Source organism: Sinocyclocheilus grahami, unplaced genomic scaffold (genome assembly GCF_001515645.1).
Source record: "Sinocyclocheilus grahami isolate Dianchi unplaced genomic scaffold, SAMN03320097.WGS_v1.1 scaffold687.1, whole genome shotgun sequence".
Taxonomy (NCBI): Eukaryota; Metazoa; Chordata; class Actinopteri; order Cypriniformes; family Cyprinidae; genus Sinocyclocheilus; species Sinocyclocheilus grahami.
In genome coordinates this window covers 433,618-455,387 of record NW_015505866.1, presented here as the reverse complement: position 1 = coordinate 455,387, position 21,770 = coordinate 433,618, and the positions used below count along the sequence as shown (strand labels likewise).

Genomic DNA, 21,770 nt, shown 5'->3' with positions numbered 1-21,770 from the left:
TTCTTCTTCTTCTTCTTCTTCTTCTTCTTCTTCTTCTTCTTCTTCTTCTTCTTCTTCTTCTTCTTCTTCTTCTTCTTCTTCTTCTTCTTCTTCTTCTTCTTCTTCTTCTTCTTCTTCTTCTTCTTCTTCTTCTTCTTCTTCTTCTTCTTCTTCTTCTTCTTCTTCTTCTTCTTCTTCTTCTTCTTCTTCTTCTTCTTCTTCTTCTTCTTCTTCTTCTTTGGTGTTTTATTGGCGGTAGGATGTCATTTCACTCTCAAAGCTCACGAGGAAGTCAAGGCTTATGAATATTGACAAAAGAGGGTGGCAACAGCTCAGTGGAAGTTTCAGCATTTAAACGAGGAATTTAAAATGTAAATCATATTTATCAATATATGTAGTTGTGAAGATTTATGGATTCAATTTCCTTATTAATTTTTATACAGTTTTAATACACTGTGGCCTTTAATTCTTTATCATTAGTAATATCAACCTTAATATGAATGGATAATATATACATACACACATGCACAGTGGGTATAAAAAAGAATCACCCCCCCTTTACAATAATCAAATTTTGTTGGTTTGCAGCCTGAAATGAGATGGACACAGTTTATGTTTTATGCAGCTGTATTTACTCAGTGCAACTTATAACATCCAAGTGAAAGATATAACACCAACATGTCAGAGGAAAACAGAATCACGGAGTTGGAAACATGATCACCCCCTTGTGTCAGTATTTTGTTGAACCACCTTTTGCTTTAATTGCAGCCTTTAGTCTGTTGGGATATGTCTCTGTCTCTACTAACTTTCCACATCTAGACTTTGGAATATTTGCTCACTCTTCTTTGCAGAACTGCTCAAGTTCAGTTAAATTTGATGGTGAGCGTTTGTGGACTGCAGTCTTCAAGTCATTTCACAGATTTTTTCAGTGGGGTTTAAGTCTGGGCTCTGACTCGGCCATGCAAAGACATTCACCTTTTTCTCCTTCAACCACTGTGTGCTCAGTTTTGCTGTGTGCTTTGGGTCATTGTCATGTTGGAAGGGAAACCTTCTTCCCATTAACAACTTTCTTGCAGAGAGCAACAGATTTTCCTCAAGAATTTGATGGTATTTTGCCCCATCCATTTTTCCTTTTATCCTGACAAGAGCTCCAGTCTCTGCTGCAGAGAAACATCCCATAACAGGATATTACCACCTCCATGCTTTACTGGAGGAATGCTGTTATTTGGATGGTGAGCTGTATTGGATTTCCGCCACACATATCAATTGGTGTTGATGCCAAATAATTAAATTTTTGTCTCATCTGCCTCAGAATCTTCAAGGTGTGTTTTGACAAAGAGCAGTCGTGACTGTGTGGCCTTTCTTGAGGAGTGGCTTTTTTCTTCCAACTCCCATATATGCCACATTTGTGGAGAATTAGTGATATTGTTGTACCTCATCTGGATCCATGCAAAGACATTCACCTTTTTCTCCTTCAACCACTGTGTGCTCAGTTTTGCTGTGTGCTTTGGGTCATTGTCATGTTGGAAGGGAAACCTTCTTCCCATTAACAACTTTCTTGCAGAGAGCAACAGATTTTCCTCAAGAATTTGATGGTATTTTGCCCCATCCATTTTTCCTTTTATCCTGACAAAAGCTCCAGTCTCTGCTGCAGAGAAACACCCCCATAAAAGGATATTACCACCTCCATGCTTTACTGGAGGAATGCTGTTATTTGGATGGTGAGCTGTATTGGATTTCCGCCACACATATCAATTGGTGTTGATGCCAAATAATTAAATTTTTGTCTCATCTGCCTCAGAATCTTCAAGGTGTGTTTTGACAAAGAGCAGTCGTGACTGTGTGGCCTTTCTTGAGGAGTGGCTTTTTTCTTCCAACTCCCATATATGCCACATTTGTGGAGAATTAGTGATATTGTTGTACCTCATCTGGATCACACAGTATGTAATAATTTTAGACCTATTTCTAAATTGCCTTTTATTTCCAATATTTTAGAGAAAGTGGTTTACTCACAACTTTTTTTCATATTTGAATACTTTTGGTATCCCAGTCTGGCTTTTGTACCTTCCATAGCACCGAATCTGCTCTATTTACTATTGATGTCCTAATATCGTTGGATTCAGGATCACAGGTTGTTTAAGTTTTGTTAAATTTAAGTACTGCTTTTGATACGATTGACCATAAGATTCTTCTTAATCGCTCGGAGTGTTGGGTTGGTGTCCAGGGCACAGCCCTTCAGTGGTTTGCATCATATTTATCGGCTCCTTTACTGTGTGGCGTTCTGCAGGGATCGATTTTGGGGCCATTGCTGTTCTCTTTATATATGCTTCCTTTGGGCACCATTTTTCGGAAATACTGTATAGTATTTCTTACCATTGTTATGCCGATGATCTTCAATTTTCCTGTGAGCCTAGGTGAGTACTTTTGGACAAAGTACATGAATGCTATACTGATATTAAGCTCTGGCTCTCTAACAACTTTCTTCAATTAAATGAGAGTAAGAATGAGGTTTTGATTGTATGGTCTCCTATGTCACCTACCGCAGCAACAGCTACAATAAGCTATAATGGTGTGTGTGTGTGTGCATGTGTGTGTGTTTGTGTGAATCCTCTTATCAGTCAGGGCACATTCACATCTGTCTTGTTGAGTGCTTGCAATTCTCTTCCTCTTTCCAACTCAATGTCGCACCCTTTTTTGCAACCGTCACACACTTTCATATTCAAAATCCTCACTTGAATTAAACATCAGTGACAATATGTCATATTTACCTAATATTTCTCATAAATCTTTTTGTATAACTTCCATATTACCTGATTCTGAATGCATACTGGTGGTCAAAACTAACTAAAATTAAAATCGTTTTTCAATATTTAAGAGAGACATCTCTTATGCTCAGCTGCATTTATTTGATCAAAAATATCAACTTTGTGAATATTCTTACAATTTCAAATAGCTGTTGTCTGTTTTAATATATATATATATATATATAGAATGTAATTTACTCCCATGATGCAAAGCTGATTTTCAGCATTATTACTCCAGTCTTCAGTGTCACATGATCCTTCAGAAATCACTCTAATATACTGATTTGATGCTCAAGAAACATTTATTATTATTTCTTATGTTGAAAACGGTTTCAAAGCTTCATAGTTTTTTTAATAAATTCAGTCTTGGTGAGCATAAGAGACTCCTTTTAAAACATTTGAAAATGTAATTATTCCTTACTTTTGTGTATATTTCACTATTTTAAAGAATCACTTGCACAATAGAGAGAACAAGCTGCTATTATCGTGGACTAACAGTGACAAAAAGTAAAAGCATTAGATTGTCATGTTAATGGTGGACTCCACCCTCTCTCTCTCTCTCTGTCTGTCAGTTATCACATTTGAATATTAAAATCTAAAAGACAAACCTGTCCTCCACATCACGGGAACATGTGACTCAATATGTAGGAGAAAAGCACATTAACTGAACAAATGAGACCTTCAAACCACCTCACCTGTGCTGAGAAGTCAATCAGTTTGGGCAACTGGACACGATTCCCTTCATCGCTTTTAATGAAGTCCAGTAAACTGCCTGTAAAACACATGCACACAAACAGATAAATAACAAAGATGTATAACGCCATGTTTTGCACATTGGAGTCTGGAGTCACACACACCTTTCTCCATAAACTCTGTAATGATGTATATGGGCTCCTCTTTGGTGACCACAGCGTTGAGACGGACCAGTTTGTCGTGCTGGAGGGTTTTCATTAGGTTGGCCTCCATTAGGAAAGCTTCAACAGACATAGTGCCAGGCTTCATAGTCTTCACTGCCACTTTTGTGTGCTTGTTGTATGTTGCTGAGAAGCAAACAGAGATGAGTTAACACTGGGATTCCTCATTTTCACTATTTCATTATAAGTGTCTGCTCCCTGCCCAAAGTGTGGCAGGACATGAAAAACTCGGGTTTCAGATCAGGTTCGAGATCAGGTCCGTTTTTTAAGATAAGGTCAGTGTTTTTGTTTAGGTTTGTAATTAAAAAATTAAAGATGTATTCCTGTAAGGATAATTTGTGACTAAATAACAGTGTCATTGTGATTCATATATAAATTACTTACATTTTGTCTCATGTATTTTCTGTTAATAAAGCAATATGCCACTCTATTTGTAAATCTCACACTGTCTCAAATGGCTTATTGTTTTTATTATAATACGATACATTTTATATTTATGATATATATAGCATAAACATTTAATTTATAATATTATAATGTAATAATAATACACATAATAATATAATATATATATATACAAAAAAAAAAAAAAAAAAAAAAATATATATATATATATATATATAAATATATAGTTTATATGTGACCCTGGACCACAAAACCAGCTTTCCATAGATGTATGGTTTGTTAGGATAGGACAATATTTGGCCGAGATACAACTATTTGAAAATCTGGAATCTGAGGGTGCAAAAAAATCTAAATATTGAGAAAATCACCTTTAAAGTTGTCCAAATGAAGCTCTTAGCAATGCATATTACTAATCAAAAATTAAGTTTTAATATATTTACGGTAGGACATTTACAAAATGTCTTCATGGAACATGATCTTTACTTAATATCCTAATGATTTTTGGCATAAAAGAAAAATCAATAATTTTGACCCATACAATGTATTTTTGTCTATTGCTACAAATATAACCCAGCGACTTAAGACTGGTTTTGTGGTCCAGGTCACATATGATAAAAATAAATCAACAATAAAACGTTTTAATAATATTTTTTAACATTTTTAATATATATATATAATAATATAATAATATTGTATAATAAACTATTCCTTTACCAAGTAATATAGATCATTACCCTCACTATAGGCAGTTAGTTGTTGCCAATCAACATAGATACTTGGCATATTAATATAAATTATGAGTTCATTTGCATTTTACTGCCAATGCTTGGAAAATTCAAATTGGACTTTTTAGTCATAACCATCCATTTTAGTGCTGCATTTTATCCTGGACAAGCTGAGAAAATCTTTCAGATCCTACTAAACAAACCATGCTGCACAAAAACTTTTTTTTTTGAGTAAATAGACACATAAGAAATACATATTAGAGCAAGCAGTATGTGTCTTACCCATCCAGACCTCTCCAAACTGGCCTGCTCCCAGACGTTTGTCCAGTTTGAGGGACTCACGTGGGATCTCCCAGGCATCTTTCTCCCAAGGTTTCTGAGGTTTGGGACTCAAACAGGGACTAGTGAGAGATTGGCACAAGCCATCGCTTTGCTCTGTAGATGTAAATTTTTACAATTTGTTAATTGTAAATCAACTGAGTGGTGAACAATCCTTCATGAAAAAGGTTGGTAAAATTCTCACCAAACACTAACGACTAAAAATATATGTATTATCCAATGAAATGTGTCCAGATCTTTGCATGCTGTACTTACTCTTGTAGTGGCTGACCAGATCCTGCAGGGTGTTGAAGGTGATACGTGGGGAAATATAGAAACCGCCATTATCCAGTGTGCGGATCTTATAATGCTTCACAGTGTCTCCTGTTCGGTCGCAGTCTCTGACAGATAGAGAGTAGCTTCCTGAGGGGGGGAGATACAGATGTTTTGAAGAGCAGATAAGGATCTGGTAGATGTGCAGTTGAAGTAAAAATGTTTCAGATGTAAAAAATGAGCACTGCTAATTCTTCAGTATCACACTCCTTGTCTAAAACCCTTCAGCTTTAACACTGTGCTGAACGTACCCTGGGTGGTCTCACTGTCTCTGATCATAAAAGATCCTATTTTGTTTCCAGATGCCAGTAGCTGTCTCTCTGCATCCTTTCTGCTGACACCTTTAAAAAACCACCTGTAGACACATAAATAAATAGATTAAAAATGACATTAAAAACGTATAACCGTTTGAAAGTCACTTATGCTCAATGAGTCAATGTATATTTGTTTAAAAATACAGTAAAAACAGTAATATTGTGAAATATTATTACAATTTAAAATAACTGTTTTCTAATTGAATATATTTTAAAATATAATTTATTCCTGTGATGCAAAGCTGAATTTTCAGCATCATTACTCCAGTCTTCAGTGTCACATGATCCTTCAGAAATCATTCTAATATGCTGATTGGTTGCTAAAGAGACATTTCTGCTTAATATTATTATATTATATACACAATATTATTACATATATATGCACAATAGTATTGCATTATATTATATTATATCACTACAAATGTGCACAATCTATATTTACTCACTCTTCAGTTTCCAGAGTATCCTTGGCAACATAGTTGCTAGGGATGAAGCCCTCCTGACTAGTGCTGAGAGATGCTGCTTTCCACCATTCACCTGACCTAAACACATCAATCAATCAATCAATCAATCAATCAATCAATCAATCAATCAATCAATCAATCAATCAAAGAAACGAGATGCTGCATGTTAAATCCTCATAGAGAATGACAGGTCTACTTACTCCTGAAGGATTCTGAGTCTGTCTCCTTTCTTGAAGCCCAGGTCACCTTCATGCATAGCTTCATAATCATACAGAGCTATGGCAATGTTCTCTGAAGCTAAAGGCAAATGAAATCTTTAGTGTGCAAGAGCTGTGATCACAAATTCACTATGTTTCTGAGTAAGAAACAGACTGGTGCCACACAATAGTTTTCATAACAACATTTGCTTTTCGCTTATACCAAGCAGTGAACTTACCACAATTCCAACAGGGTACAAAGGTTTTAAAGTGAGCATATACTTTTTATACAGCAATTTAAAGGTTGAGACTTGATAGTTGGCGTATACACTGCCTGTGTTGCAGCACACATTGAGGTTTTTGAAACATGAAAAAGTAGCTTGTTTTGAGGTCTGCGTCGCCACTAAACCTCAAAACATGTTTTGCCTCTTTTTCATGTTTACGACACATCGCTGTATGATTTTACTCTTGCCCACAAGGTCATCCATATGAATTGTAGTGACTGTATTTAATTATTTTTTTTAAGTATTTTAATATATTACAATATTCTAGCATTCTGAACGAGACATCCTATTTACTAGAAATCCTATTTACTAGACATCAAAGACAATTTCACTTACTGTCTGGCCCAGAAGTAGGGTTGGAGAGGCTTCTGTTCTGTAGATGGAAAAATAGGTGCAGTATTTAAAACACCAAACTAGACTTTTCTAGTTCACAAACTAGACTAGTTCACTTTTCTGATCATAAAAACAGACCTGTCTGTGGCTTTCAAATAAAGGATATCTGTTTAAACAAATAAACATTCCAAACTCTTTTTAAGTCATTACCATACCTGTCAACATTTGGATACCAAAATGGGGTTACTTTTGGATACAAATGTTTAGTTACTTTTGATTAACTAAACATTAGTCAAAAGTCAAATGTTTTATATTTTATCATTATATTATTTTTATATTAATTTAAACAATTAATATCAAACAATCATATTCATTTAGTAACATAAATATATCTTAGTGTAGGCTATATCTTTAGAGTTTTATAATTCATTATCTTCTTGACAAAATGCGCACTTCTTGCCCCTGCGCACATATTAGTAGCGTCACTGGGCTGTAGGTTGCCAAGTTGAGGGGACAAATGGGTTGAAATTTGTACGTGTCGATCGTGTGAGAAAGATATGTTTCATACAACATCTGGCAACTGGACAACCTTTGAATTTGTTGACGTGATTATTCATATTATGAGGTTTGGCCCATACAAATTACGGGAGTTTTACCGGAAGCGAATGTAGCAAACATATAAAATACGGCCAGTGGGATTTTTTTTAATAGAAAGATTAAAAATACGGGAAAATATTTCAACGGGATGATAGCGGGATAGAATGGTAAAATACGGGAGAATCCCGGGAAAAATGGGAGGGTTGACAGGTATGGTCACTACTAAAACTAAAACTATTAATTAACAAATTAAGTTTAAGTACCTGAAATAAAGCTGAAATTAAATAAAATATAAATTTTAGATGAAAACTTAAATGAAAATGAAAAATGTTTCCTTGGCAGCTAATATTTCTAAAACTGAAATTAAGTAAATCTAAACATATATATAACTAAAATAACTAAAACTTGAACTAAAATAAAATGTAAAAATAAAAGTTAATTTCAAATAATATATTATATATGCAACAATATTAATATATGCAAAGTCAAGATGATCGTACAGCTGTACTTTAGAGACTACTCTGTCTCTCAGTCTATAAGAAAGTGGAAGCACAGTATTTGAAGTCACAGTATGTGCTGGAACCACCAATACTGATGGTTTAGCTCAACTCAGCACTTTTCACTAGAAATCATGCTCAGGAATAACCCTCAAAAGATGTCTTTTCAATTTAATCTGAAATTCCAAAATGATTCTACTTACAGCTTTGGACCCTGCCGTGGGGTCTTTGGTGTAATGTGCTGTTTGGTTGGAGCTGTCACTGTTGCCCATCGATTTGCCAATAGGATCCTGCTCCGGTTTGGTCCCCACACAGCCCATGTTGAGGCCTGAAGAGTTAACAACAGAAGACACTAATGCAGGTTGTCCTTGTCTGTTTAAAAACAGAACAACATTTCCAGAAATAGAAAATATGCAAAACATGGGCTGTTCTGAGTTCCCACTGAACAACGGTTATTTTTGTTGCTTCGAAAAGCATGTATTGTACAGATTATGATGGAAAAATGACTGTAATGTGCTATACATGACTCAAATGTATTAAATGCCATGTTAAATGCCACGTGTTTTGGCCTACGGTACAACAAGATTAACTTAAGTGAGTTGTAAGAAGATACGTCAGATTAGTATTTCCAGTATTATAAGTCAGACATAAATAAACATGATTTCCCAAAATCACTGTAAGCCTATGTAGATCGAAGAGACCCTTGGTGCCATTGTTGCTGCAATCTACTTAGGTTTATGACTCTTTTGGGAAATGTAACCTTGACCAATAAATGTAGTGAAAGTCAAAATAACCGGTTTCTCGTACTGACTTCCACGTTGTAGGCTGCAGTTCTCTCTCGCCTGTGGTTTTGTCATTAACTCTCTCACACATGCACATGCGGAAGCTGCTCAGTGGAAACTGTGGTTGGTTAAGGCCTAATGTTTAAAGTTGATTCAAATCAGCTAGCCTTAACACCCTAACACTTTTCTGAGAACGTAGCAGAAATTAATCAACCAAAACGTGCAGAACACATCACAAATAGATTCCAACTTGGTCGACTGTTGAAAAAAAAAAAAGCTACTTTTCCCCCACTTTTGAATGAGAGGTGAGTGGAAACCGCATGCTTCTGAGCTCTTCGGCCTCTCTGTGGCTATCACTAAAGAACAAAGGACCTTCAACTTGCATCTCTTGTCATGCGAGCGCAATGTGCTCTTATGGTGCAGGTTCATGTTTTGTTTCACGCTTGATTACTAACTTGTGCTCTGTTAATCTGGACGTGCATGACCCTACACAAAACCACAACACCATATTTCATATCAATGACCAGTCTGTTTGTCCTGAAGACAACCATGATAAAGAAGAAAACTGTAGAAATGTCACTGGAGAGTCTATTCAATATAGCTGCGTTCAGCTAAACACTGAATTGTAATTTAAGAACTGCTAAAGTTGCGTCCTTCAGTAGATGCAATTAGTCTGAGAAATATGTGGCGCATTTAAAACTTGTTTCCCGTAGCTTGTTCACCCATGTTCTGCTTTCTCTTCATTTGAAGGTGTTCTTGTTATTGCTTTGGGTTGCTTTTGATTTCAAATGCTTTTTTTTTTTAGTTTCACTGGCTGACTCTTTAATGGGACCAGGGTCGTTGTGAAAAAGAAGTGCACTTAATTTTATGAAATGTTAACTTGTAGTACACTTCAAATCTTAGAAGTGTATTTTAAATAAGCTGTGCTTGAAAACAATATAATAATACTGAAATAAAAGGCCACTTAAGTACATTTTCATGACAATGCTTCTTATCAGACTTTAAAACGTGCACAAGTAAGTGTGTGCTGACTATACTAAAGCTCTTAATTTTAGTTTATCATAAATGCTTGTCAGTACTTTAACCATGCTTTCAAGACAATCGAATTATGAAATCACATATAAAGATTTAAGCCCTATACTTAAGTGGTTAAAAACACTCTTAAATTCAACTAATAGCATATAAATTTAAACTATAATTACATTTTCAATTCAATTCAATTGCCAATAAGTGTCTGAAAACATCGTTTGCACTGTATTTTTAAAAATTCTATTATTTCTGTAATAAGTACTTTAATGAAAACTAAAGTGTGCTTCTTTTCACAAGGGAGTTGATGGCTCTTCAAGCTTTCATTCAGTTAGTCTCCTCTCAATCTGCTTAATTGCTGGCTTGATCACATGTACATTTCCTTCTTCCAACTCAGAATCCGATAACTGATCGTACCCGGAGGAAATATTCAGATTTGCCTTTCAACAGTGTCGCCCATCCCATCCGAAGATTATTTAGTCCCTCAAAGCCCCAGGGCTCAGAGGAACCACCTCCACCTTTCCCGCAGCAGCACAGGGAGACTCAGAGCTACAGCTCTTTTCATTTAACCACACATGCAAATGTGGGATGTATCAATTCCACCTTCCTTGTCAGGACTTTCTCATTGCTATTTGTTTTCTTTTTCAGAAACATACTGTATGTGCAAACGGTCAGAAAGCACCACAGCTTACTGACTTCAGGAGGCCAACAGCCAATAGAGAATCGTGAACTATTACTGTAAAGAGTGTTTTTGAGTGTCCTTTTACGTGCGGAGATGGATCCTCTAAGGAGGAAGAGAAATATTTAAATGTGTACTCTGATATTGTTATGGTCTGTTAAACTATAGTGAACTACGGAAGTACCAGTATAACTAAAGCTAAAGCATGATATTATTTCAAAGAAACATGCAGGTTCCTCAAACACAGGACTGCGCTTAAATTAAAAACATGTAACCTACTGGATTTGACCCAGTAACTGTGTCATACTTTAGAAATGAATCAGAGTAAAGAATTCAGTAAAAGAATAACCAACTAAATAATTCGATTAAATATGAGTCTTGAGTGAACCAGATAAATCTCTCTCTCTCTCTTTCTAATTTAACACAGGAGATAAGAGACCAGATTCTAGTTTACAGATAAACGACAAAAACAGTCAGGAAAATTAAAGAGTATAGCTTATGACAAATAGCATTAAGGAGATACATTAAATTAATTTTACATGTTAATATTAGGACTACTATTTAATTTAGGTGCATATGAAAGCTAGAAACGTCTTTAAACAACGAAAATAGAAAATCATCTTGAAAGAATAGGGTCTTAATCGTTTGACTACAAAAAACAATGACATAAAATAGAAATAATGAAGAAAAACATAATTAAATAACAACTCGATGTAAATAATAATAAAACTACATATTTTTAAGCTAACTTACCACTTAAGACGCAATCCAGACGAAAAGAATATTTCTTTATTCACAAAATCTCGCTAGTTGATCGAGATGTAGAAATGTTGAGGTCGCTTCACGCCGGCTCCTCCATCAGTGATGCGCTTCGGTAAGACTCTCGCGCTGTACTGTCCAAGAGGAAGTTAGCGGCTGTGTCTCAAAAACTTCTGAGATGCCTTCCTAGGCAACAGTGAAGGACACCAGGCCCGTTGTAAGTATAGCTCAGCTCATACATACACACTGAGCTCATCCGACTCGTAACGAGGTGATAATAGCCTAAAATAAATCGAGCTCTTATGACGCTCAAAATGCTGTCTAGGCAGGGAGCTCAGTAAGTATTGAGAAACACCCTTCTGTCAGAGGAAATCTGTCATGAATATTCCGCTTCAATATCCGCGTGTCATATTCTCGCAATAGTCTTCGTACAACACTGTGAACCCAGGGCATTTTGTGTGAAGGTTGCAAAAAAACTTGTTTAAAAACCTTTTGCAATGTCACTTCACTTCTGAGAAAAAAAAAACATAGCATTGTTCGTTCAGCCAAAGTGTCACTCAAATTTGGACACAAATAATGTGATATTTAAAAAGAGTGATTTCAAATATAAGTGATACTAAAATCTAAATAAAAGGGACAAAAGTAACAAAAAATTAAAAACAAAGGCAGATTTAGATTTGCTTGAGAACAGATTAGAAGAGCCAGCTGTGTGTATCTATTAGTGCACAACCACAGATAGAAACACACAGATGTATTATTATTAGATTGGAAATAGTCAAACAAACAGTTGGTCTGGCCTTACAGTTACATAAGGACCGAATAATCCGATGGTGAGATTAAACACCCTCTTTTTTTTTGAAAGAGACAGAGTAAGAGAAACATAATAAACAAGCAAATACATAAATCAACCTCTTCTTTAGTAAATACTAAGGCAAAACAACTTCATTCCTAATATGCAAATACTTACAAGAGGGAGAGAGAGAGAGAAGATATTCACATTAACAGAAAACCAGGTGTGATACCTTGATCCAAGGGTTTTTATTTGGATTTTTACCTTTGTAACTTTAAACTCATACACCTTTGCTCAGTATACAAAAGTAACAAGCTAAGTGTTGTGGATATTGGCATATTCAAGTGACAATTCTAAATTGTTCCAGTGAATCAAAGCTCTCAGGTTCTTCACAGTGAAAACTATTTACCCTCTTCCTGCAACAATGTAGGTGTTCCCCACATCCTAAACCAATTACAGGTGATAGTTCACAAAGTATGACTACAGCCATCTTTTCATGCAATGCACTTATATTTGTATTTATTTAGATAGACATTAGTTGTTAGGTAGTTGCTATGTTCTTCTAGTGTCTAAAAAGTGAGGAATTTTAGTTATAAGATAATATCTCCAAATTATCTCTAAAACTATCTACAAATAGTGTAAACCAAAGGTTTACAGCTAGTTTGACGCAATGGTACAGAAAGTTAAAAAAGAATACTTTTTTTTCTCTTCACAGTTTTACCCTTCCTCCTTTTACACTCTGAAAGCTTTTACAGCTGCAAGTGGAAAATTCACTATTACAAAATATATGCTTGACATCTCAAAAAAAACCAAAAGGGGAAGCCGAGGGTTTTTCATTTTGTCACATCTACAAGAAGCAGGCTGTAGTGCTCAGAGACAAAAATAGATGAGATGCGACACCTCTTACACGGAAGAGAGAATGAACACAAACTGAGTGTTGACATGACAGAATGGTAACAACACAAGACAGCAAGCAATTGCATGTACTCCTGTTATATGTGCTTATTAAAAACTCATGATATGGCATAAAAGAGGAAGAATAAAGTGAATAAAGTGAAGCTTCCTGTTTTGGTAGAGCTAAAGATTTCTGGGAAATCGACACAATAAAATAACAAATTAATCCAGTACAAATTCATCCACATACAGTCTGAATGATATAGCTTGAACACGATAAAAATAGATCTTATTTAATTCCAGTCTGCACTGCAGTATGCATTGTATTCGATACACTAGAATTATGTTGATAAGAGGTGCGTGCGGCTGAAGTCTAGTGTTGGTTTTTCTGGAAAACTAAAGCGAACACCAGCGATTTGAACTTGGAAACTGGTGGTGAAGGGTGAAAACAAAATGGTTGTCTGAATAACCACAGCAGATCATACATCATAGTTAAATCCGTTGCCTGTATATATAAAAAAAGAAATATATGAAGAAAAATATTCATGACAATACTAAGCAAAGCCAATCAACATTAAAACAGTGAAAAATAAAAAGAGACCTTCATCCTTGCTCTGAGTCTGCATGGGTTCCTTGATGTCCCCTGCTCAGCCGTATTTTCCTCTCCTTTAGTGAGCGCTGGGAAAGAGCTAAGATGTAACAACACAAGTGAAATTTCAGAAGATGCTAAATGTATTAATTGAATAAACTTTAAATGAATGAATGAATGATCTCTTACCATCAGTATCCTGTCCAGGTCTTTTTCTGCTTGCTTCAAGGTTATTGTTCTCCTTCTCCTCTTGCGCCATCAGTCTGCTTCCAGGATCAGACACCTTCACCGCCGACCACAATAAAGCATAAGTTACAATTGATCTCATAAGGTCAGAAAACTTCAATTGAAGCTATATGAAATATAATGTCATGACATAAATGCAGTGCTAAGATTACCTGTCCTCTTGTTTTAAGGGACTCCATAACCACAACTGCAAGGCAAGACAGACCAGTTAGAACAGTCCATTTAAACTTAAACCAACCAAAAAGAGTGAAGCTTTACCTGGCTGGAGGGAAATGGTTAGTGCTGGGATTTTCCTCTTCTCTGAGCTGACAGACGTTTCAGCTGCTGGAAATGTTTCACCTTCCTTTACCTCTTTCTGCTCCTTACATGTTTCCTGTGCTTCCTCCTGCTATGTAATGTGAACCAAACCTCACAGTCAATTTTATTTGCATACTCGTAAATACAAACATGTCCAGAGAATGTATGAATTCATTCAGTCATTTTAGGTAAATCATAGCCATGTTGTACTAATTTGTTCCCTAGTTTTATTTAAAAATGTGGCCACAATTTAACTACATTAAAATGAAGGAAATATAGTACAATGTGGCCACTAAGACACAGAGAAAGGAATTTGTTTTGTTATTGTAGTCTAGCTGAGCATTTTGTAACCAAGTTAGCAATAAGCAAATCTAGCAGCTGGCTAAGCAGTTAGCTTGCAAAGTGAAGAAAATAAATGTTTAACTTGACAATTTTTAGCTTTGGTAATATAATATGATATGCAGTTTATAAGTATAATTATCATATTTTCATGATTGAAAGTCATTGTAACATGATTTTCTATGCTTTCTGTTCAGGCATTAACGGGATACACTCATAACATATTGTCTCAAACAAAGGAATGTCTTTATTGAGGAGGTATTTCTGCATGATTTGAAGTCTACCTGTGTGTTATTGTCTGCTGTCTGCTGGTCACTCTGAGGGCTTGAAGGGCATTGAGATGACGATGAAAGTGTAGCAGGTGGTGAGGAAGATGAAGTCGAAGATGCATCGCTCTGTGAGTGTGTTTTCTCTTTCTCTTTGCTTTTTGAACGTCCCGACTCAGACAGGTCTAACGGAGCTTCCTCTTCATCCTTTCTCAGATTCTCTCCAAAAATCCTCTCTGACTGCGTTGCTGAGGCCTTCCACTGGGGCGGCGCTGTAACGGCTTCTGTCACTCTCTTTTCTCTACTCTCTGCATGCTCTGACAGGTTTCTGCGGGACCAGGACCGCAGGCCGCTAGGTGTTGGGCCATGTGCGCGAGACTGGAGGCCGCTGCTTGATGAGATCAGTTTTGGGAATTGCAAAATGTTTGAGCTGGGAACTGGGGTCTGGCTTGGGTGAAGCGCTATCCCGCTACCAACACCAGAGCCGCGGGCTGCTAATGTTACCCAGTCAGTTGATTCTGAGAGTGACCACGGGATAGACAGATGATCTAGACCGGTCTTGATCGGAAGCGGCCGGAAGGGGACGGGGGCGTGGATTTGTTGTCGGTTGCTACGATCCTCAGAGGTGACAGAAGAAAAAATAGGATTGTTCTTCAGTAGACTAAGAGGAGATGGAAGAGAAGGAGACAAAGGGGAATGTCTGTGCTCAATCAAGTCCACGCTGGAAGATCTGTGGACACATGAGGAGAAGAATTAAGATGTGTCAAAATCCAGTGTCAGTGTATCTGTTTTGTCTGCCCGTCTCACCTCCTTTCAGCACTGTGCTCTGTGCCCCATCTTGAGGTGGGCAACATGGGCTTATTCAATTCCTACAAGAGAGTAACACAAATTTCAGCAACCAATAAAAACACAAGGGAATAGAAAGAACACGATTTACTATAAAACAACCAATTTAAAAGATCAAAAACAATATTGAAAAAACTCATTATTGCTTACAAATGAAAATGCCCTGCCCCAGGTTTGCATACGTTTGTGTTCAGAAGCTTTCTCTGTACAGAATAAAGAACATTAAAGATCTTTTCATCAGATGTGAACAAGCTACGATACATTCAGTACATTCAGTAGTAGTAATCTCAAAATAGCACTGGTTCTCATATCTGTCAAAAATTTACCCAACCATAACTTACTCAGGATGTCAGTTGGGCTATTGTCCATTTCACGTTTGACAGTCGCTGTCGGTACAGAGGTGTCCCCTGGTGGATGCTGGATGGACTTCAGCCCTGAGGCCAGTAAAGTCAAAGCAGCCACTGCTGTGTCAGGTGACATCTTGACCTCTGGGGTGATTGCGTCCTCTGAATGACCATTCTGCTGACTGGAAGGTGAAGCAGGGAGTTTTTACGCATGACTATTATATACAATACATTGTACTAGTTAAACTGGCCCTGACCACAAGTGACCAACATCTGGCGATATTTTTCCCAAAATTTGGTGCAGGCCACAGTATGTTGGCTAGTGTTGCATGGTTACAATTACAGTAAATCAGATTGTGCCACTATGTGACAGGACTTGAACTTGCACATGAAAAGCAACAGGAAATACTTGCACAAATATGGCAAGGAAGCATGTTGAGCAAATGGGCCGCTCACTTTGATAGATCCCTCAAGCCCTTCAGCTCCTCTCTCAGTCTGTCGTTTTCTTTCTTTATTGCATTCATCTCACTCACTGCAGCAGTGAACAGGAAAATAATTAATATTCATATATTCCTCTGTGACCTAGATGGTCTTCATAACAACAAAGTCAACAAATATTGCAAAGGGTGACTGTCTAATGGTTTATGGTCAATAAGATTGCAGATTTTTAAGATTTTGATCAATTTAATGGATCCTTGCTGAATAAAAGTAAATTAAAAATAAAGAAATTACATTTTAAAATATATTAAAATAGATAACAGTTGTTTAGAATTGTAATACTAACAAAATTACTGTTTTACTGTGTTGAGTTTGATCAAATTAATACAGTCTTGGTGAGCATAAGATGATTCTTTAACAACCCCAAACTTTTGAATGGTAATGTAAAAATACAATAGGGACCAAAAGGCTTTTTTTTGCTTTTTTTATTACAAATAGTATCATTAGGATAATAATTTACTTAAAAAACATTAACATTTAAGTAACAATGTAGTTATTATATGACTATAATATTTAAGTAACAATGTAGTTATTATATGACTATAATTTATTAGATTAGACTTATTATAGGGTTTGTTCATCTTTTGCTTTAATGACAGCAGCTGCATGACATTTGTGTAAAACCTGATTAATGATATCTCAAAGGAAATCTGACTTTTTGTGTAAAATGAATCAACACGGTCAATGCCATAATATTTTCTCTTCATATAAAGGCTCTATTTATAGCTCACCTAGTAGAGAGATGTGCTGCAGACTCTGGAGCTGGGAGTTTTCATACTCCTGTTGTCTTTTTTTAGCAACGTCCTGAGTGACTGTACACCTGTCACACAACCCGGCCCGCAACCTGAGGATCGACAGACACAGTGTGGGCAGTGGTGCATGAGATTACATTTAAAACTGACTCTCTCTCTCTCACACACACACACACACACACACACACACACACACACACCCACCTGTTCTCTAGTTGTTTGATGTTTTCAGTAAGAATCCGCTGCTGTTCTTTCATCTGCTGGTTCCTGTTGTAAAGTTCTTCTATGCGCTTTGCATCGCTACAACAGGATGCACATAAAACGTTATTGATGTGGATGTAAAATTTTATGTCAATCAATTTTAGCTTGAAAAATATGGTATGTGCACTCACATATTCTTTTTATTTGTCAGCTCCAGTACTTTCTCTTGCCACCCTGTAGAGAGAGAGAAAAACACATAGTGAATCTGGACAACTGAAGTGTGAAGCACTAAATGGCACATAGGAAAGCAGTGGCAGCTGTTATGATTTTACTTAAAGGAAAAGTCCAGAAATAAAAGAAATTGCTGAAAATGTACTCAGCTGATAAAAACATCACAATAATCCACAAGTAATCCACACGACTCCAGTCCACCAATTAACATCTTGTTTAGCGAAAAGCTGCATGTTTGTAATAAACAAATCCATCAAGATGCTTTAACTTTAAACTGCCGCTTTCAGACAAAATACGAGTCCATAATCTATAATAACACTTCACCCAGTGAAAAAGTCCCCTGTTGTCCTCTCACATCAAAATCCACCGACATATTTGTTTAGAACTGTTTTCTTAATGATAGATTTGTTTATTACAAACATGCATCTTTTTCCTTCACAAGTTTGATTGAGTGGAATCGTGTGGATTACTTGAGAATGATTGTGATGTTTTTATCAGCTGTTTTGACTCTCATTCTGACGGCACCCATTCACTGCAGAGGATCCATTTTTCCAAATCTGTTCTGATGAATGAACACACTTGGAATACCTAACATTGAGTAAATTTTCAGCTAAATGTCTTTTTCTTTTTTTTGGTGAACTTTTCTTTCAAATATCATGTTCACGCTTATTTTTGCTGATATTTTTTGCTGCTTTATGAAGTGTTAATGTGAGTCACAATGTAATGCCATTGTGTTGAATTCACCCCACCTTCATTCATTAAACTATCTCTTTTTTGTGTTCAGAAAGAAAAACATAAAAGAAAAAAAAGGAAGTCAAAAGGGTTTGGAATGACATGATGGTCAGATTCATACTAAACAATGTTGTTGATTTATTCTTATTATTAAGAATTAGTGATTTCATAGCATTTAATAACAGCATGAATAAATTGTGCTTAGGGTTAGGTTTTTATTGTTTCGCTGATTTTATTTCTGCAGTTACTGTTGTTGTTGTCACCACTGTTAAGCTGTATTCACATTAGTGACGTTTTGCAGGCAAAAAAAGCCTATAGTGATGTGTGAAGGAAAGCTCACATGGAAGTCACGTTTAAACCAAGCAGCTTTCTGTTTGTCAATGCAGCAAATTCATGTGACCAACTTAACCAAGAGAAAAATCTGCATGGGAAATTTTTTCACCCTCGAGCGAAACTCCTGATCGTGCAGATTCCTAATTGAAATGACTGGATCTTGTCTGTGAAATTTTCGCCAAGGAACAGTAAATGTGACCTCACTTTCAGTTATCTATTTTGTGGTGATGTAAAGATGTTTTCCTGTTGATTGTCACTGTTACTGAGTTTGGTGAAGTTGTCTATTGGTGTGATCAAGACAAAAAAAAAAAAAAAAGATTGGTGATCTTACCCTCTAAATCATGCTCATGCACCTCCCGCAGTTTCTGCAGGAGTTCAGGAAAGCTTTCCACAGCCATGCTGGTGTTCCTGCACACCGGCGTCTTCGCTCGTCTTCCTACAAATAAGGATAGGAAGGAAAAATGAAGGAAAACATTAAAAAGATAAAGATTTGTTAAATCAGTGCATGGTTAGGGTACAACTGGTGCCAGATCATGTTTTGCTGTTGCCTTGACTTAAACTGCTAAAATATGAGCTTACATTTCTACACTCCTATATGCCAAGGCTATTAAAACCTGGTCTTGCCAAACTGGTTCTGCAAGATGTGCACCGCAGGCCTAACTTTATTTGTGTATGCATGTATGACTGTGTGTAAAATAGAGAGTGAGAGAGTAAGAAATAAGGAGAGACGGCATTCCCACAACGTGAGTGTGTGTGCATGCTAGCATTTAAAAACAAACAGGATCAGGAAGTTTATTTATAACCCATGCAATGTGCAGAAAACTTATAAATGGGGTTCAAATAGTAATAATATTTCACAATATTACTGTCTGACCCAACAACATGTGGCCTTGGTGAGCAGAAGAGACTTCTTTTATAAAAACATTCAAAAGATCTCACGACCTCAAACTTTTGAAAGATAGTTTCAGCCTAGGCACTGTAAATTACACCAGATACAAGCGTAGAAGAGCATAACATCTCTTAAAACTGATGGGACACAAACAAACTTTCTAATAAAACAGGGATTTAAATTTCAATACAAAGTGGGAACAGTGCTGCAAAGCAACATAGAAAAATCACCCATACAATCTTTTTTTTGCATTTTGCATTCTGAGTGATTTTCGCCTGCTCCTTCACTCTCGCTGCATGTCGGGATACGTTAGATAACAGTTTTGAATGTTACAGCAGAAGGAGCAAGAGGGAACCTGTCTCTCAGAACTGCAAACTTCAATTTTCACACACACACACACACACACACACACACACACACACACACACACACACACACACAACTAATATTTTAAACCCACTCCTTTGAGGTGACTTTGCAAGAAATGATTACTAGCAATTTAGAATATACCTGTATAGATTTACCACAGGAATAGGAGATCTGACCTCTGACTCTCAGTGACCTTGACATTTGGGGTCAGAGGTCATTCATATTGTCACTAAATAAGTGGCATATTATCAATATTGCATACTGTAATTGATCTAAAACATACAAAATCAGTCAGTTAGTCAACATGATGGATAGGTGGAGTCTTTGAGCAGGCCTGGGGCATAATAACATTATTAATATACATGAGAAAGTATGCTTCTGAGATGGGTTGGTGGTTCAAGTCTGCCATTACGCAATCTCTGCCTATGATTTTGCTAGGGTTTTGTTTTTTTGGCAGTTGTTTGTGTTTTATATGTTTTACATGATAAAGTATTCAGGGCACTATCAGTTTAATACTTGGTATATTACCAAGGGCAAGACAATAAAAAAATATGAGAGAGAATCAGAGACAGAGACGTAAGCGAGTGAGCAAGCGTGAAAGAGAGAGAGAGAGAGAGAGAGAGAGAGAAAGAAAGAGAGAGAGAGAGAGAGAGAGCTTAATACTTGGTATATTACCAAGGGCAAGACAATAAAAAAATATGAGAGAGAATCAGAGACAGAGACGTAAGCGAGTGAGCAAGCGCGAAAGAGAGAGAGAGAGAGAGAGAGAGAGAGAGAGAGAGAAAGAGAGAGAGAGAGAGAGAGAGAGAGAGAGAGAGAGAGAGAGAGAGAGGGGAAGTTGCTAACAAATGTTAAACTTTGTGAAAATTTACTAAGTTTAAGATATAATGTCAATGGACTCTATATAATTAGTATTCAATTATTACTTTTTAATATTTATTTTTAATGATTCTCATTTATCAAAAAATAAACGGTGATTATTAATTACATTTTCTTGATAACCTCAATACTCCAATTAATACGAAAAGAAAAACATAAGAAACAATAACGTTAATATTAGAAATAGATAGATGTGGATGGAATAAAATGTAATACTAAGACCAGATTCATTCATATCACTGATCAAATAAAAAATAAATAACATCCCACCCAACTGAAATAGCTTGAATAATGAGTGACTGTGTTTCTGTAAATATGATGTGGTGCGTTATGGATAACTGATCACATCATGCAATAGCTCAATAAATAAATACCAAAACACATGACATCTGGTCAATACAGTATGTTCAGGAGAAACGAGTTCACTCACCCCGTGCCACCTTGTGGATGTCAATCTCTTCACCTGCCAATCACGTGATGCTGTTGGTCTCCTCGTCAAGCCAGTGTCATCCGGAGCCCCCCGGAGAGACACACCAGATTGAAAACTAATGGGAATTAGAACGAAATGAAAAAGAAGAAAAGAAGAGTGTTACATACGCCCTGTGCTCCTCTCCTCCTCCTCCTCCTCTCCATGCAGCCCCTCCTTCTTCTCCCCATTGACGAGGAAAACAGGTTTGAGCAGTTCCTTACCACGGCACACAAACATCAGTTCTCCCCTGGATAAACCGGTCCTGCTGAAATCCCACTAAACCTGCCTGGCCACAAAGAAAAAAAGGATATAGAGAACCTTTAGACACACAAAGCCGCTTTATTCTGCTTTGATTTGCTCTTTTAATCTCAAGGAACCAAAGATGCATTTATTCAA

At 36.5% G+C, this 21,770-nt stretch overlaps 2 protein-coding genes across 3 annotated transcripts; both read right to left on the bottom strand.

Annotated features, from left to right (window-relative positions):
- Positions 1-3,403: 3,403 nt before the first annotated feature.
- On the bottom strand, positions 3,404-11,581 carry LOC107559464 (tyrosine-protein kinase HCK-like). Its single transcript, XM_016243298.1, has 10 exons — positions 11,405-11,581; positions 8,368-8,492; positions 7,074-7,110; positions 6,457-6,553; positions 6,239-6,334; positions 5,730-5,833; positions 5,422-5,568; positions 5,110-5,262; positions 3,641-3,823; positions 3,404-3,555 (listed from the first exon to the last, which is right to left on the bottom strand). Exons 2-10 carry the CDS (start codon positions 8,482-8,484, stop codon positions 3,404-3,406), a joined length of 1,086 nt encoding a protein of 361 aa, XP_016098784.1. The 5' UTR covers positions 8,485-8,492; positions 11,405-11,581.
- Positions 11,582-12,431: 850 nt separating this feature from the next.
- Positions 12,432-21,452, bottom strand: LOC107559471 (RBBP8 N-terminal-like protein). 2 transcript variants are annotated; one of them, XM_016243305.1, is made up of 15 exons: positions 21,336-21,452; positions 19,100-19,204; positions 17,664-17,706; positions 17,476-17,571; positions 17,251-17,363; positions 16,478-16,553; positions 16,019-16,203; positions 15,828-15,880; positions 15,639-15,700; positions 14,850-15,561; positions 14,188-14,317; positions 14,082-14,116; positions 13,873-13,966; positions 13,696-13,783; positions 12,432-13,599 (listed from the first exon to the last, which is right to left on the bottom strand). In XM_016243305.1, exons 2-14 carry the CDS (start codon positions 19,164-19,166, stop codon positions 13,698-13,700), a joined length of 1,752 nt encoding a protein of 583 aa, XP_016098791.1. In that variant the 5' UTR covers positions 19,167-19,204; positions 21,336-21,452; the 3' UTR covers positions 12,432-13,599; positions 13,696-13,697. The 2 variants fall into 2 exon arrangements, with proteins under 2 accessions (XP_016098791.1, XP_016098792.1); XM_016243306.1 differs by having other exon boundaries at positions 14,188-14,314.
- Between the last annotated feature and the right edge of the window lie 318 nt (positions 21,453-21,770).